The 16,052-nt window shown below is 37.9% G+C and overlaps 1 protein-coding gene across 2 annotated transcripts in view; it reads left to right on the top strand.

The window, feature by feature from the left end:
• INO80 (INO80 complex ATPase subunit) overlaps positions 1-16,052 on the top strand; it is a 62,274-nt gene that overhangs the window by 8,811 nt on the left and 37,411 nt on the right. For both annotated transcript variants that reach the window (XM_061343416.1, XM_061343417.1), the window contains exons 2-17: positions 330-515; positions 1,221-1,387; positions 1,491-1,558; positions 2,994-3,155; positions 4,755-4,875; positions 6,035-6,249; positions 7,240-7,293; positions 8,825-9,028; positions 9,885-10,080; positions 10,277-10,344; positions 10,651-10,860; positions 11,096-11,176; positions 12,376-12,471; positions 13,808-13,867; positions 14,484-14,626; positions 15,689-15,773. In XM_061343416.1, coding sequence (XP_061199400.1) covers positions 373-515; positions 1,221-1,387; positions 1,491-1,558; positions 2,994-3,155; positions 4,755-4,875; positions 6,035-6,249; positions 7,240-7,293; positions 8,825-9,028; positions 9,885-10,080; positions 10,277-10,344; positions 10,651-10,860; positions 11,096-11,176; positions 12,376-12,471; positions 13,808-13,867; positions 14,484-14,626; positions 15,689-15,773 — 2,073 coding nt within the window. In that variant the 5' untranslated portion in view covers positions 330-372. The remainder of the gene's footprint in view (positions 1-329; positions 516-1,220; positions 1,388-1,490; positions 1,559-2,993; positions 3,156-4,754; positions 4,876-6,034; positions 6,250-7,239; positions 7,294-8,824; positions 9,029-9,884; positions 10,081-10,276; positions 10,345-10,650; positions 10,861-11,095; positions 11,177-12,375; positions 12,472-13,807; positions 13,868-14,483; positions 14,627-15,688; positions 15,774-16,052) is intronic.

Raw genomic sequence — 16,052 nt, 5'->3', positions numbered from 1 at the left:
AAGAACTGGCTTCATTGTACTTTGAATATTTATGTCACTACTAGGTCAGTGTAGTGCTCAGTCCTGTCAAACAGCATCCATGAAGACATAAAGCAGAAAACTAATAATCTAGTTTTTGACTATGGTAATATTGTGGTGAAAAGTAGTGTGAATTTCTGTTTGTTTAATACACCTGTTAACAGCAGCCTAAGCTTTTTGCCCAGAACTACCTTGGTTATGTTTTACTCGAAGTACTAGCATTTGGTGTAGTATGCAGTAGATTTGCCTGCTCCCCAAGTTGGTCCCTTTTGGAGGAGGTGGTGGTGACGATTGTTGTTTCTTCTTAGCAGCTGTGTGTTCAGAGGCACCTGTGTATGAGGAGAAGTTTGTTCTATGGCCTCGGAGCTGGGTGCCAGGGAGGATGGCAGCTGCTCAGAGCTGGCAAAACCCCTTTATCTGCAGTATCTGGAGAAAGCTCTGCAACTGGATCAGTTTTTACGACAGACCTCTGCCATCTTTAACAGGAGTATATCCAGGTACCAAGACCTTTTCCATTTTCCCTTGGGAATACCATGAAAAGGCAAACATTTTTACAATATTGTTTCCAGACAACATCATATTAAGGATTTAGTACTGACTTGTTCATTATAAACTCTTCTTCAGTGATTTTGGACTGTGCTTCTCTTAGCTGATGCTGATAATGCAGCATTTGCCAGCTTGTGTACAAATTAGCATGATGTTTCAAAGCTCTTTTTTATAGTTGAGCAGTCAAAACTTTTTTTTGTCTGCAAAATGTAGTATGGAGAAGCACAAAGTTGATTTTTTTAAGGACATGGCCTGTAGCCATAGGTGAAGTGCAAAGATTGTTGTCAGATAGAATTTATGTGTAGGTAAGTTGTAGCAATGAAAAGTGAGTCATCAGGGTACGTTTCTCTCCCAAGACAATTTACATTTAATTCATCAGTGTTTTGGAACTGTAGAGTTCATGCTTCTCAAAGTAGGTACCTAGTTAAAGACTGAAGGTGCAGGTTAGTAACATAGCCAGGCTGGTCTGATAATTATCTACTGCTGAAGGGTTAACAGAAAATTATTACTAGCAATATTTCTAATGTATAAAACCAGATCTGAAGCTGCCTCAATTCTCAGACCTTTAGAAAAATGGCCACATGTAAGAAAGTTGCATGGGCATCTCTTTTGGGTATTTTTCTTTCATTGTCACCATATTGACTATCTTCTTGCAGTGATGAAAGTGAAGATGGATTGGATGACAATCCTTTGCTGCCTCAGTCTGGGGATCCCATGATGCAAGTTAAAGAAGAGCCTTCAAACTCATTGCTTGGGGAGTCTTCTGGAGCAGGGAATTCTGGGCTGCTGAACACACATTCCCTGAATGGAGTGCTGCAGCCAGGTACACATGCACTAGGTTGAATCTCTGCTTTCCTTGGGATAAGTTTGGAAAAACATTAAGCATTGTTTCTTAACAACTTTCTTCTTATTTTTTCTCTAAACAGAACCAAAGTCTGAAAAAGGAGGCTTGTATAACTTTTCCAAACTGAAGAAAAGCAGAAAGTGGCTGAAGGTAAGAGTACTGGAGAGAAATGTTGCTGTTATGAAATCTGTGAGTAGAGTTCCAGTCAACACACTGTAAGCAGTGAGAAGTAATTCCATTTTGTCATTTGATGTAGGTCATGGTGTAGAAACACGTAAGCAAGCAAGAGCAACAAGAAAATACACTGAGCACTAGTCAGTACATTATCACAAATTAGTTTTTCAAATCCAGCAAGTTTGTTCTTATCTCTGTAGTCCATTTGATTTTATTTTAAATGTCCTACTGAGACCTCAGAAAGCTAGACTAATGTGCTTTAAGAGCTGCCCTAACCCATGTGATGCAAGTTAATGACGCAAAATCTCACACTGAAAAAGTCGTAAGCTGATAAAGAGACGTGGTAATATTTTGTGTTGCTGAAAAGAGGGCTCCAAATGAATTCTCTAGTCTTGTTCTATATTTGCTGCTTGTTTGCTGCTCTGTTTGGAGGTAACTGAAGTTAGTCTCTGTTGCTAAGACGAAAGGAATGGGGATTTGGGGTTTTTGGGGGGGCTGTGTATTTTTTAACATTAAGAAAAAAACACTTCCCAAAGCAATAAATAAATTCTACAGAGGCTTCTTATCTTGGAAATTGAAGGAAAGAAGAGTATGTGACAGTTGATAATAAATATCATATTAGATTTTGGGTAGAGCAAAACAGAGTTACAGTCTCTGTAGACTGGAGGCTTTCATTTTCATTGTGTAGCGAAATGGAGAGTAGGCATTTCAATTTGGGTGAGCAGCAGCATTGTAGTTTGATTTCACAGTGTGTATGCATTCAGAAACTTGAAGTAATATTAGTACACTGTCCAAATTAAAATGATCTATTATGAAATATGTTAAACGGACCTTGAGACTTGGCTGAATATTTGTGTCTAAGTTTAACTCAGTGCAAGGTCCAAATGGGGATGGAAGGAGAGTGTGGAATGGTGGCTTTATGCCATCCTTGCTTTTTCACTGTACTGTAGCCTTCTTTATTTAGCAAAAACAGGTTGCCAAGAGATCAGACAAAAGCCAAACCTGCTGCAACTAATGCAGGAGGGAAGTGGTAGAATAGCAGGGCAAGCTACAAATGGGGTAGGAAAGCACCTGGAGCTGTGCATCGCAAAATGCCCTTACTGCTATCGTGACTTTCCTTGCTGCTGCTTTTCTAAAACCACAAAGTAGATTCTAAAATCATGCAACTCTCACCAAGCTAACAGAAAGCTCCCCACGGATCAGAAAATGTGTTTTGGATTCGCAGCTACACAGGGCTGTACCTCAGAAAACTGTTTTCCATTTGAGGTGTTTCAGATGGAAGACACTTCGTAAATGTTAAGTATTGTTGTTGGGCCAGACCCACAGCCCTTTATTAGGTAAATTAACATAAATAAACAATTCACTATATGGACTTGTGATTATTAAGTTAGTTTTTGTTTATACTTGTTAGAGTATCCTTTTGAGCGATGACTCCAGCGACACAGATTCACTGAGTGATGAGGATGGCGAGGAGGATGAAGAATTTTCCCTTTCAAGGGAGGAACTTCATGATATGCTGCGATTACACAAATACAAGAAACTGCATCAAAGTAAATATAGCAAAGACAAAGAGGTAAAAATCCAGATTTTTTTAATTAGCTTAATTTTTATTCTCTCTTTTAACTGCATTATTTTACATTTTACATTTTTATCAAAACCCGTAATATTTTGTTGATTGGAAAGCATCCTGTTGTTTGTTAGACTAGAACAATCTACCATCAGTTTCAGACAAGTGTTATTTAATTAATTACATAGACTGAAAAGCTGTTGATGCCTTATGCTGAGAATCTGTCAATTTATGTAGCTGGTACTGGCACTTGTGTTACATGTAGCTTCCACAGTGCTGTGTCCCAGACAGTAGATCAAATACAGGGTGCTAGAATGCAAAATTTGGATAACATATATGAAAAGTGAAGTGCTGTGGTTAAGTTCTAATACAGGTAGTAGCTGCTGTTTAAGACTAAAATTGTGTATTTAAACTTAAAGCAATATACTTCGATCATTGTTGAGGTGATGGCGAGAAGATGATGAGGAAGAAACCTAGGAACTCTCTCTCTTACTGTTTTCTGTCATTCATTGGGATTTTGCTTGACTTTTTTTCTTTCTTACCTTTTTTATTTTGGATTTCCTTCTTATATTCTCTTTTTTCCCTTCCTGTAAGAAAACAGTCTGCTGCATTTCTTTTTCTTAATATAAGGCCAAATTCTATGACTGTTTTGATTACAACTTAGTTGTCTATTTCTTCAAATTGTAAGGACTTTTGCAGAAATCATTTTCATTGCTGTTTTGAATTACACTAGAAAGTAGTCTCTGATGGAGGAAGTCCTCCTAAGAGGATGTGCCTGAAATAAAAATTTGTCATCTTATTTCATATGCTTTTGAAACTCCTCCAGAAGAGCAAAGAAATATTTTCCCATCCAGGTCTTTGTTTCTGTGCGCTTCTTTCCTTTGTTTACTTGTTAAGTTCTAAACCCAGATAGTCTTAGCTTCTTTTATTAACTTAATGGTATGTTTAGGTTTTAAATTATTATTTTCTGACCTGTACTGCCTTTAGTTTGCCTGTTTATACGTAACCTGTATATGGTTCTTTAATATTTTAGTTGAATAATGCTTGTGATATACTGACTTTATTAATAACGTGGGGAAAAAATGCTGGGGCAACTATGTTTTTACTTGACAATGTGAATCATAGAATCATAGAATGGTTAGGGCTATTTGGTTATTTGTCGTTGTGGAAATCTTTTTAAATAAAAGATTTTTAATCGAAACTTATTCTTTGGAATGGTAAAATAGAACACATATGTAATTTGGGAATGCAAACAAAAGAAATAGAAGGTTTATAATTGGACCACTTCGTGTAATGTGCAGTCTTGCTGGGCAGCACCTGTATGGAAGAGAAAGAGCAGTATCTTTGGAAAGTGTATGATTCACTGCCTGCTCTTTCTGTTTTACTTAACTGGGTTGGCTTGGCTCCCTGTGTAGAACTTGGAGGCCACCTCCGGGAGTAGCTACACTTTGGACACTGTATGATCCTTCATAATGATGCTGAATATGGAGAAATGCATGTTTTCTGATCTCTTATTTACGATCAAGATCTGAACTTGTTTACCTGCTGTCTCTGTTATCTGCTATATCTGTTTTCCATTACTGTGCTCATTTACATCCACTTCAGTTGCAGCAATATCAGTACTACAGTGCTGGACTGCTGTCTACACATGATCCTTACTATGAGCAGCAGCGCCACCTGCTAGGGCCCAAGAAAAAGAAGTTTAAAGAAGAGAAAAAATTAAAAGGTAAAGTCACTTGCCTTGTGTTTTTAAATGGCTGTTGTGATAAAACTTCTTTCCTACATTATTTCCTTTGAATAAATATGAATGTTCAAAACTTTTGGGTTTAGCATGGAAATACCCAGTTCTGTCAAAGAATTATGCAGTAAGTACCTTACAGCTTTATTTGTTGCTTTGGAATCCATAAGGACCATTGTGTAGCATTTTCCATTTACTCAGAGTTGTTTGAAAGCACAGTAGTTTCTTGAAAATCTAAGAACTCATCCAGTACCTGCTGCATTTATTCCTGAATGTGTAATTCTAGTGAACAAGAAATGATAGGGAGTATTTTCTGGAAATCAGAGGGAACTCAGAACTGGTGTCCAGTGTGAGTTAAAATAGAATTGCTTCCGTAACCTCTCAGCTGGAGCTTCTCAGTTGCATGTTTGCCGAGAACTGCAAGTTTCCTTTCTTGATTGAGCTGGCAGCAGCTGTAAATCTGTAAGGAAGCGGGAAGAGAAGGCTATGAACTGTCAGCGTAAGGTGAATACTGTCTAGTGCAAGTACTTCAGTTTGAGCTGTGTTTTAATGGGACTATTCAAGGCTTCCTTCCTTCCTATCTTTCTGCAAGTTCCTTTAACTGTGTATTTTTTTTTGTCCTGCACTAATCTTGCAGCATCAGTGACTTTGCATACTCACAAGGAATATTTTTAGTATCCGATACCAGTATCAGTTTCTTGTGAAAGTTGGTATCTGTAATATATGATAACATGCCTACCTCTTCCAGCAGCTGAGAAGTTTGGTTTGAGACTTATCCTTCCAAATGCTAATGCTGTTACCTTTAAAAGTCTGACCTTTACATGTCTTTAATTACAATTTAACCTCAAAGCAACAGGCATTGCATCAGGTTCCAGACATTTTAACTCCTAAAGCATATTTTCCTGTGTGGAAAAATTGCATTTCACCATTTTATTTATTAAACAGGAAGATATTTGTATTATAAAGTAATGAGAAAATACCTAATACGATAAATTGGTGGTACCACTGTTAGAAAACATGGATAAGTTTGGCTTTCTTGTTGGTTCCATGCATAAATCAACTAAAATAGTTTATTCAGGAAAGATAAGTATGAGTAAGTGTATCCCAAAAACAGGAATTTGATTTTATGATCATTGTTGCCATGCAGGCAAGTTGAAAAAAGTAAAGAAAAAGAGGAGACGGGATGAAGAACTCTCTTCAGAGGAGTCACCACGATGCCACCATCACCAGACCAAAGTTTTTGCCAAGTTTTCTCAAGATACACCACCACCTGGGTCCAAGAAAAAGCATTTGAGTATTGAGCAACTTAATGCACGTCGGAGGAAAGTGTGGCTTAGCATTGTTAAAAAGGAGTTGCCAAAGGTGAGTGTGGCTTATGGCACTAGACCAGTGATGACAGCAAGAAAGTGAAATGGAAAATAAGCTTAGTGAGGAGTTGACACTTGGAAAAGCAGAGTGAAATAAGAGCTGATCTTTCTGGTGGTCTTCAATGACCAAACTGATACTCTATAATCTGAAAGCAAAGTGTAGTTCAAATTTCGTACCTCCAGTGATGTTTAAGTGGAGCATGCATTGCTTTGCCACAGCTTTCATTATTCAGCCCTTTTCTATGAAAAGCACAGCAGACTCTGGCAGGTACTCCTACTGGTCTACAGGATAGCAACGCAGAGCAAACCAGTGTCTAGATTTTACACGAAGTTCAGGAAAGGAGTGTTTCAGTCATAGTAGCACATGTATTTTTTGAAACTTACTTCAGAAACAGTCTAGGGAAAAGTGTCTTATTTACAGAAGGAGCTTCAGGCACATTTGAAGTAGAAAGCTGGGTTCAGTGTCACTGGTTTTCTGAGATGTGATCATAGTGGACTTTCAAACCTGCTTTTTGGAGTTCACAGTTAATAGACTTTGAATCCTAGGAAGTTGAATATGAGTGATGGCTATACCATCCCTTATGAAGCCAGGCAAAGGATATGTGCAGTGTGATAGACCTTATTTTTTCAAAGCACTGATTTTGATCATGTAAGGAGCATAGGATCTCTATTAATCCTAAGCATATTTGGAAGATAGTGGAAATTTTTGATTACTTCAGTGATAACTGTGTAAAAGTAGAACCCTACTTTGCAATAGTAGTAATTAAAGGAGCAATCTTGAAAAAGGGGATGTTTTACATGCTTCCTTCACGAACTGGAATACAGAAGGGTGAAAAGCTGTTTCAGTCAAAAATGCTTACAGTGCCTGTACCCAATTGTAGTAGTGTGGCATGTGTATCTGCTGTAGTCTGTATGGTGATCTTTTAAAACACTGTGAAGCCATTGCCCTTTAACTAATTTTAAGATGGTTTGTATTTTTTTACAGGCATACAAACAGAAAGCCTCAGCTCGTAACCTTTTCCTAACCAACAGCAAAAAGGTAAGTGTTTTTTAGCTTTATACTGTTAACTTGTACTGGATGTAGTAAGCAAACTGTAACTTCTGTATGTTTGTTCTCTTTCTTACAATACTGAGTATATTAGCTGGCCAGTATAGGAGGAAGCACTGTATGTCATTTAGTATAAGGCTTTTCATTTTTTAGATGTATTGTTTTGGCATGTTTCATAAGCAAAAGGTGAAACAAGCAACAGGAATTTCTTTCATGAGGTGTTTTTTTGGCTTCCATAGGTTTGGTTTGTACATCTTTAATTTACTGATCTTTGATGCAATAAGTTAATGATTTTGGTCCACTCTTTTGGCTTTTGAACTGCCCATCTATCCACTAGCTAGAATTTTCTGGTACAAGCATTCTTGATTAAATCAAAGGAGCTCTTGGAATATTAAATGTGTTAATTTACATAAAGATATATAGGAGATAAGATTAAAAATAGAATGATTTTGTGCTTAAGTGATTGCAAAAGGAATTCATCTCATTCCTCATCAGAGCCTTCTCTGAGAAGTGTCATTGTTTCTACCTAGAAAACTTTTAAGAACACTTGGTGATGGCTTTCAGTGCAGTTTTCAAGTGTTATGCTCAAGTGTCTTATTCATTTATATGGCTAATGAAAAGATAATTAAATGTGTGGCTAAGAATCATCAGAGACAAGATGATAGAGAAATTTTTTTGTAATGTACCTATAAAATGGAAAAAGGAAGCATTTTCTGTGTAAGACATGCAGAAAACAGGACCTGCATGTATAGATTAAAGAAACTTTGCTGTAGGTAGGTTCTCTCTTACGGTTCTTAGCTAGCCGAGATTGGATTTCTTTGTGTTGTCTGGGCAAACAGTTGTTTCTGTAGGTATCACAAATTGCATTTTAGCAAGCGAGCGATGCAGCAGACTTAGAGGCTTTCAAATTCCACTTTTTCCCCCCTTTGTTTTAATTCTGTTTGATCATTTGAAACCCGTGTGTTAAAATTGGTGATGTGGAAATTTTACTGGAGGAAACAAAAACCCTGTCACAAACAAACCAAGCAACTTTGACCATTATGACAATGCATCGATTGGTTTATACTAGAATGAAAAATTACATTGTATAATGCTTCTTCATGAGATGGTAGGAAAAATAAAGGATACTCCCCTACTTTTCAGTGTATTTACATGAATGGGATTGCATTCCACCAAAACTGCAGCAGCCTTATTAGAACAGTGAGAAATGAACCACAGAAGTGTCTAGAATAGCTGAGTCAGAGTTGCAGGCGGGCCTTGAACTCTCTCTCTTGAGTCTTTTACCAAGGACCTGCTCCCTAGATCAGTCCTTTTAAGTATCACACCATGCTGAAACTGTCTTCAGGTTTTTGTCTTCTCAAACATCCTGGGAGATTTTTGGAAGTTCACTGTCTCTTGTGTCGTTTCAGAAGCATTACTGAAGGATCAGACTTGGTTATGATTACATTTGTTGGTGTTTATCATGGGCTTTCTTTAAAAGCTGCCCATTTTACCACTTCTCAAAAATGTTGTTTCTCTCTAGCTTGCCCATCAGTGCATGAGGGAGGTACGCCGAGCTGCTATCCAGGCCCAGAAGAACTGTAAGGAAACTCTACCACGAGCACGTCGTCTTACCAAGGAGATGCTTCTCTATTGGAAAAAGTATGAAAAGGTGGAAAAAGAACATCGCAAGCGAGCTGAGAAAGAGGCTCTGGAACAACGGAAGCTGGATGAGGAGATGAGAGAGGTACAGGAAACCCACAGATTGCTGATAATTAATCTGTTGAGGAGACACAGAAGTAACTGGACAATTTGAGTTTCTAAATTCAGACAGTGAATGTTATTTGTTCTGTTTCAGGGTTATTCCACATATTTCTTCTGTTGTCTTAAAACTTGTAATGTAATTCATCAAATGTTAGCTAGGGATGGTAAAAAATAAAGCCTTCAAACTGTAAATTCTTTACAAGTGAGTGAGATGCAGCTGACCTAGATTAACAGACAGCTTCTAACTATAGCGGCTTTTAATCAGAACCTAAGAATGAACAGTTCTGTTGTCTTGCTGAATGCAAAGCAAGGGTAGTATCTGAACTGTATTACCTAGTGATGTATTTCATGTATTCTATCATAATTCTCTTTACTAGTAAATAACAGAGTGTTGGAGTTAGGTTGTCATGACAGTATTTTTTTAGCTGTTCAGTTGTTTCACTTTGGGCCACTAAAATCCTCTTTATTTTTGTCAATCTTTTAATTTTTCAGTGTGAACACCTATTTTAAACTTTCTTTTAAATTATGGTGGTGTTTGCCATGATTACTGAATTTAAAAAAGCTTTTAATTTACAGCAATTTCATACTTTAATATAGATGTCTATGGTGGTGGTCAGTGTTTTTATGTGCAATGAGCAGTTCTTTACTGTGAGGGTGGTGAGGCACTGGAACAAGTTACCCAGAGAAGTGGTGAATGCTCCGTCCCTGGCAATGTTCCAGGCTAGTTTGGACAGAGCATTGGGTGACATGGTCTAGTGTGAGGCATCCCTGCCCATGGTTGGAATTTGATGACCTTAAGGTCCTTTCCATCCCTAACTGTTCTGTGATTCTTCTTCTAGGCTAAGAGACAGCAGCGAAAACTTAACTTCCTGATCACACAAACTGAATTATATGCCCACTTTATGAGTCGTAAACGAGATATGGGACATGATGGAATACAGGAGGAAATCCTGCGCAAACTGGAAGACAGCTCTACCCAAAGGCAGATTGATATTGGCGGAGGAGTAGTAGTCAACATCACCCAAGAAGATTATGGTAAATGATTCATCTACTATACTTCCTGTGCACTCTTCTGAAATTTACTGTACTCCCCACATGATTGTACAGATTTACAATTTCAAGTGTAAAATCCTTCTGTGTAAGAAGCACTATTATAATTACTGGAATTTATGTCTGTGTAAATTTGCGATGCTGTTGCTGCAGAGCTCTAACTTGGAGATGTTGTTTTCAGACAGTAACTATTACAAGGCTCAAGCTCTGAAGAATGCTGAGGATGCTTACCAGATTCACCAGGCCCGGGTATGTGTTTTTTGGATCCGTGAAGTAGAAGAGAAAGCAGAGTGATTGGTAGAGGCCACAGAACCAGGATCTTTCATAGCAGCTAAGTCAAGTTGAATCCTGGGTGTCAGATCTGAAATTAATTCCTTTGTCACTTTCTGTGCTAAATAGGTAGAAACCCAGAGTATAAATACTTGGGCTTTAGGAACAGGCTTGTTTTCTCTTAGTTTCTGGCAGACATCCTATTTGTAATGTGAAATGTAAAGCCTTTTACTATAGTTACTTGACATATGTTCATCATATGCGTGCTTTCCTCTTGCTGTTTAGACCAGATCATTTGATGAAGATGCAAAGGAGAGTCGGGCAGCTGCTTTACGAGCTGCTAACAAGTCTGGTACTGGCTTTGGAGAGAGCTACAGTTTAGCAAACCCATCCATCCGAGCAGGAGAAGATATTCCACAGCCTACCATTTTCAATGGAAAACTGAAAGGTTACCAACTAAAAGGCATGAATTGGCTGGCCAACCTATATGAGCAGGTATGTTAGTACATCTTGCAAATGTTTTACCTTTTTAGGGTTATTAGTCATTAGAGTAAACTTGGTCAGAAAGATTTACTGGGTTTAAAAACAGATCTCATGTACTCGATCTGTAATGTCTTTAGAAGAAAGGAAAATGTAATGTAAGTCACCTATTAGTATTCTTGATTATTTAGGAAACAAATAAAAGTTAAAAGTAGTAAGATGAATGTGTTAATTTATGGTTCTTTTGCAGGGCATCAATGGAATCCTGGCAGATGAGATGGGTCTGGGTAAAACAGTACAAAGTATTGCTCTCCTTGCACATTTGGCTGAGGTAGGTGGATTATAGTTTATTCCTGATGGAAGATGCATGCTTTTCACAGTTGACAATGCTTTCTAGATTATAAACGTTAGGTGTCTTAAAAGGGGCAGACCCTTTTGTTTTAAAGTAGAGCCTTTGAAATTGGTGTGGGGGTGTGCATATATTTCTATATAAATGCATATATAAATAAAAATAGAATTTTCATTTATTCGCAGAGCAGTATCTTTTAACTTACACTGAATGTGAAAACGTGATGAGAGAACAGGTTGTACACTTGATGGTTCACCAAGTTTTACAAATCAGAGAGACTTGTAGAAATGAAGCCCAAATTCTGAGCTTCATGGCAGTGTGGTTCCATATTTCAGTGGGTGGTTTTTTTGGGAAACACAGTGATTCTTCTGTTCCAGGGCAGACAAACAAAACAGCACAAGCAACAGGAGCTTGTTTCTTCATGCAGAAATAGACATTCTTTATTTAAAGGAAAAAAAAAAGGATTGGCATGCAGTCACTTGTCTTAAATAGGAGATACCAGCTAAGTGACACCGAGACCAGAAGTAGCTGCAGTAGTGACCAAACAACAGTTACATGCATTTGTTTATGTTCCTTTTGATACCAGTCCGCTGGCACTATCAACCAGAATACTGGAAGGCTGTACAGAGCCAGAGGCTCTGGAGCTCATCTGTATCAAAGGGGTAACAGATAGGCTTGTCTCCCTGTTACACAGCAACCTGAGATTTTTGGAAGCCTATACAGGGCTTTTACTTTTTCTGGCTCTCCCTTATGCAGTTGGCTTCTAAGTACCAATATGCGAATGGATCAACTTTGTTATTCATCAGGAGGCATTCTCATGTGGTGTAATGGAGCAAAGCTTTCCAATGCCACCTGAAGTTCTTTTCCTTCCTAAAATGCCAGGGATTGTTAGTAATGTGAAGGTGGCAGCTCTTGGACACAGAGGAGATTGTTGTGGGAACAAATTTGCTGTTACGAAATACACTTAGTTAAACATTAGATCTGCTTGATTTGATTCTACTATGTGCTAATAATAACCTACTGTGCTGGGAGGAATTTTTGCTGTTGCATGTATTTCCATCTTTTATGCAGCCGCCATCATTTAGTAGTTGTAAAGCTGTTACCAAATTGTCTCTATATCCCTTTGCCTCAATTAAGTTCTGGATGTATTTTTTCCTTAAATTTTGTGTTAAATTTTCCAGAGAGAGAACATCTGGGGGCCTTTTTTAATAATTTCACCTGCCTCTACTCTTAACAACTGGCACCAGGAGTTTGCCAGATTTGTACCTAAATTTAAGGTAAGGAGCATGTGCAAGAAGTTCTGTTTTCTTAAAAGCAAACTGTTTTGTTCTCCTGAGTTCTTTGCCTAAAAATAATCCTTTTATGTATTTGCATAGTCCAGAATAATAGGGGCCCTGATTAAAAATGTCGGAGTGGAAATATTAGAGCGGTTGGCCATTCTGCCTACTTTCTCATTTCCTTGAATCAGTTCTTCATGTAGAATAGACAAGAAATTGTTTATGCTTCTTCCTCCTTGTGAATGAAGTACAGAAAAAATATTAAAAAAATGTAGTCATGGTGGTTGTGAAAAGATAATTTTCCCTTTTTTGACCTTAAAAACTTACCTTTTCCTGTCATATAGCTCTTCTTTCTTCTACCCTAACCCTAAACTTATGATTGGCACATGTTTAAAACTTTAATCAGTCTTTTTTCAGCCAGTTCTGTTCCTGCTTCAGAAGTGTGTGGTCAGTTATGCTTATAGTAAATCATGGTGAATCAATTTATTCAGGTCTGTGGCAGAATATGTAAACTTAAAGGCAGATCACTTTTTGATTAGTTAGCTTCTTTACTAGCATCCTTATTTCAGAGCAGCTGGAAGAACAGTCAGCAAAAGACACTTTGAAATTTGGAGTTTGCCAGTTAGGATGGAGATGTGTTGACGAGGTTTTGCAACCTCAGAAATGAGCGTTCCTCGCTTTGTCTTGGTTGAGTGTAGTACTGTCATCAGACAGAAGATGGCAGTACAACATTATTAATCAGTGACTCGTTTCTGTGCCCTGCAAAAACCTGTTCTGAGTAATAAGGACACGAAATGTTGAGCTCTAAACAGATTAACAGATTTCTTTAGCAGTAATGTTCACTTTTTTAAAATTGTTATATTAAATATGTCCAGACCAGATGTTTTATCTCAGCTTTTGCTGTCGGTTCTGAAATACGAACCCAAGAAAACAGCGAGGAATGTTAAACAGGAGAATGAGCTCACTAGTCCTGTAAGGGTTAACTGTGGCAGTTGAGGGCAGACCATTTTCTGCCGTAGGCAAAGTGTCATTTTTAATTCTTAGAAAAACCTGACTAGAAGGTGTAACATGCTACTGGGCATTTAGAGATTCTCAGCATACCTTGATCTAGTTGTTATATTAGGCATAAGTTGCTTGATGCCTTTGCCTGGAGTGCCTTGTTTCTAAGTATTTTTAAGTGCTTTCGAATTTTCTCTCGATTAATAAAGATAGATCCCTTTTCATTGTTTGGAGAAAGAGATCTGTCTTCTCATTCTGTAGAATACACAGTATAAAAATCTAGAGGAGGTATGTCTTTATTTGGAAATAATGTCTTTCTACTTTTGTACTTTTCCAGGTGCTTCCTTACTGGGGAAATCCCCACGACAGAAAGGTGATCAGGAAGTTCTGGAGTCAGGTAATACCAGCATGTCTGTGCACTTTGGCCATCTTTGTTATTTGTTCAGAGTAAACCAGAAACTGTTGCTACACACCACCAAGTTGAACAATGTGTGGATACAGAGTTCTGTTTCTTCATCCACGTAGTAGCTTTTGCATTAAGATAAGGCAGAAGGCCTCCCTTATGCTGGAGAGCAGCACTGTACAGGGCTCCATGCAGTAGTGTGGTGTTCAGTTGAAGAAACTAGAGCTCTGTAAATAAGGCAGGAAGTTTCAGTGTCAAGGACTGTTCATTCTATTTGAGTAACCTAACTCAGGATGCCCAAGTCAAGCATCACTGCAGGCTTGTCAGATTGTTCCTGATTTAACAACAGGGTTTTGTAGGGTTCAGTGCCTGGGTCTTGTCTGGCACATTAAGAAGCATCTGAAATTGTTCAGGGAGTAATGGGCTGAAGTCCAGATCCACCAGTTGAATAACTGTGCTGTAGTTAATTTAAAAAGTCAGCTGGGGAAGAATGCAGTATTAATGAGAAAAGATTATGAAACAGAAGCCTGAAATTTCAGTGCACAAAAGTGAACTATTTACAACGTATTTACCCCTTATGTTGACGTTTGTTTCTTATTTGTGTTTATAGAAGACATTGTATACTCAGGATGCTCCTTTCCACGTGGTGATTACCAGTTATCAGCTAGTAGTACAGGATGTGAAGTATTTCCAGCGAGTGAAGTGGCAGTATATGGTACTGGATGAAGCACAAGCACTCAAGAGTAGCTCCAGGTAATAAATTAACTGGAATAAAGTCTGCCCTCTGTATCAACCTCTTGAAGGAATATTGCAAAAACATCAGGATTCCATAAGTTGTCAGAAGTTAAAATTGACAACTTTGTCTAACCTACTTAAGTATCTGTATAATTCTCTGTCGCTGGATTAATCCAGTAGTTCTTTGCATTTAGATTTTCCTTCTCCAAATATGTAAAATGTAATTAAAAAGTAATTGTGGAGGAGAAGCTTGCATGGAGTACAGGACAGTTAAACAGAACAGTGTGAAATGCTTCTTTCTGTTCACCTTCTTTCCTGACTACTCTCAGAATTCTGCCTACTGAACAGTCCGCAGTCTTTAGCATAAATTGCTTATATTGACTCCATTAAATGCATTATTTTGATTCCTTCTTCAGTGGCACTTCCAGGCACAAATGAAGGTCAGAACCCTGTGAATACTGTTGGCTGCAATAAAGGCTAATCTTTGTCATAAGACTCGATGCCAGAAAGTTTTCTGTTTGTTTTCAAGTAATGATTTGTCCGTCTTTGCTTCTGTAATTGCTTTCCCATAACCTTTGTCCAAGTTGCCACTGTACACAGTAAGTTGAAGATAGCTTTAGATGCAGACTCACTCTGACCAAAGTCTGTTTCTTCAGCATTCTTTGGAAACTGCCCTTCTAAGAGGACTGTAATGTATAGCTCAGCATTCCTGCAAAAGTATACAGTCAGTGTTGTAAAGTCTGACAAGTACGTGACATTCTGATTCATAATAACTGTTTCTTTCTGGAAGTTAATTATTCTGATCATAAGATCATATTAATACCCAAGCATTTGTATTAAAATGAGTAAAAAGACACTTTTTATTAAAAATAAATTATGCATGTATCTCTGTAATTGGTTAAGGCTACTTCTTCCTGTAATTGTCTTTTGAAAGACTGGGGAGTAGCTGTGATAGTTTTACACAGTGACCTCCAAAAACCATTTGGCAAGGTCACTGGAAGCAATTGGTCTTAAAATACTTTGTTTCATGTCCTTCTACAAAAAGCAGTTTTAATGATCTTTCTTAATTTTATTCATCAGTGTTCGTTGGAAGATCCTACTACAGTTCCAGTGTCGAAACAGATTGTTGTTGACTGGGACACCAATCCAAAACACGATGGCTGAGGTATGCAGGAGCTCACAGGAGTAGACTTCTCTTTATAACAAAAATATATACTCAATATATATGTGAACAGTTGAGAAACCTGTTGTATTTGTGTGGTTATGGCAGACCACTGCCAAACAAACATGGGAGCAGCTCTGGGAGGGAAAATACAGAAATGTGCCACACATCCAAATAAAAATGAAACTGAAGATACTTGGTGGTGGGTAATACCTAGATTTCAGGATGAAATCTAATTCTTGTGGCTTTTCCTTCAGTTGGCTGAAATCACTGTGGTGTGTT

The sequence above is a fragment of the Neopsephotus bourkii genome, unplaced genomic scaffold (genome assembly GCF_033783945.1).
Source record: "Neopsephotus bourkii isolate Nb327-2 ecotype Australia unplaced genomic scaffold, CSIRO-AGI_Nbou_v1 NB_1825, whole genome shotgun sequence".
Classification (NCBI taxonomy): Eukaryota; Metazoa; Chordata; class Aves; order Psittaciformes; family Psittacidae; genus Neopsephotus; species Neopsephotus bourkii.
This window is presented reverse-complemented; position numbering and strand designations above follow the sequence as displayed.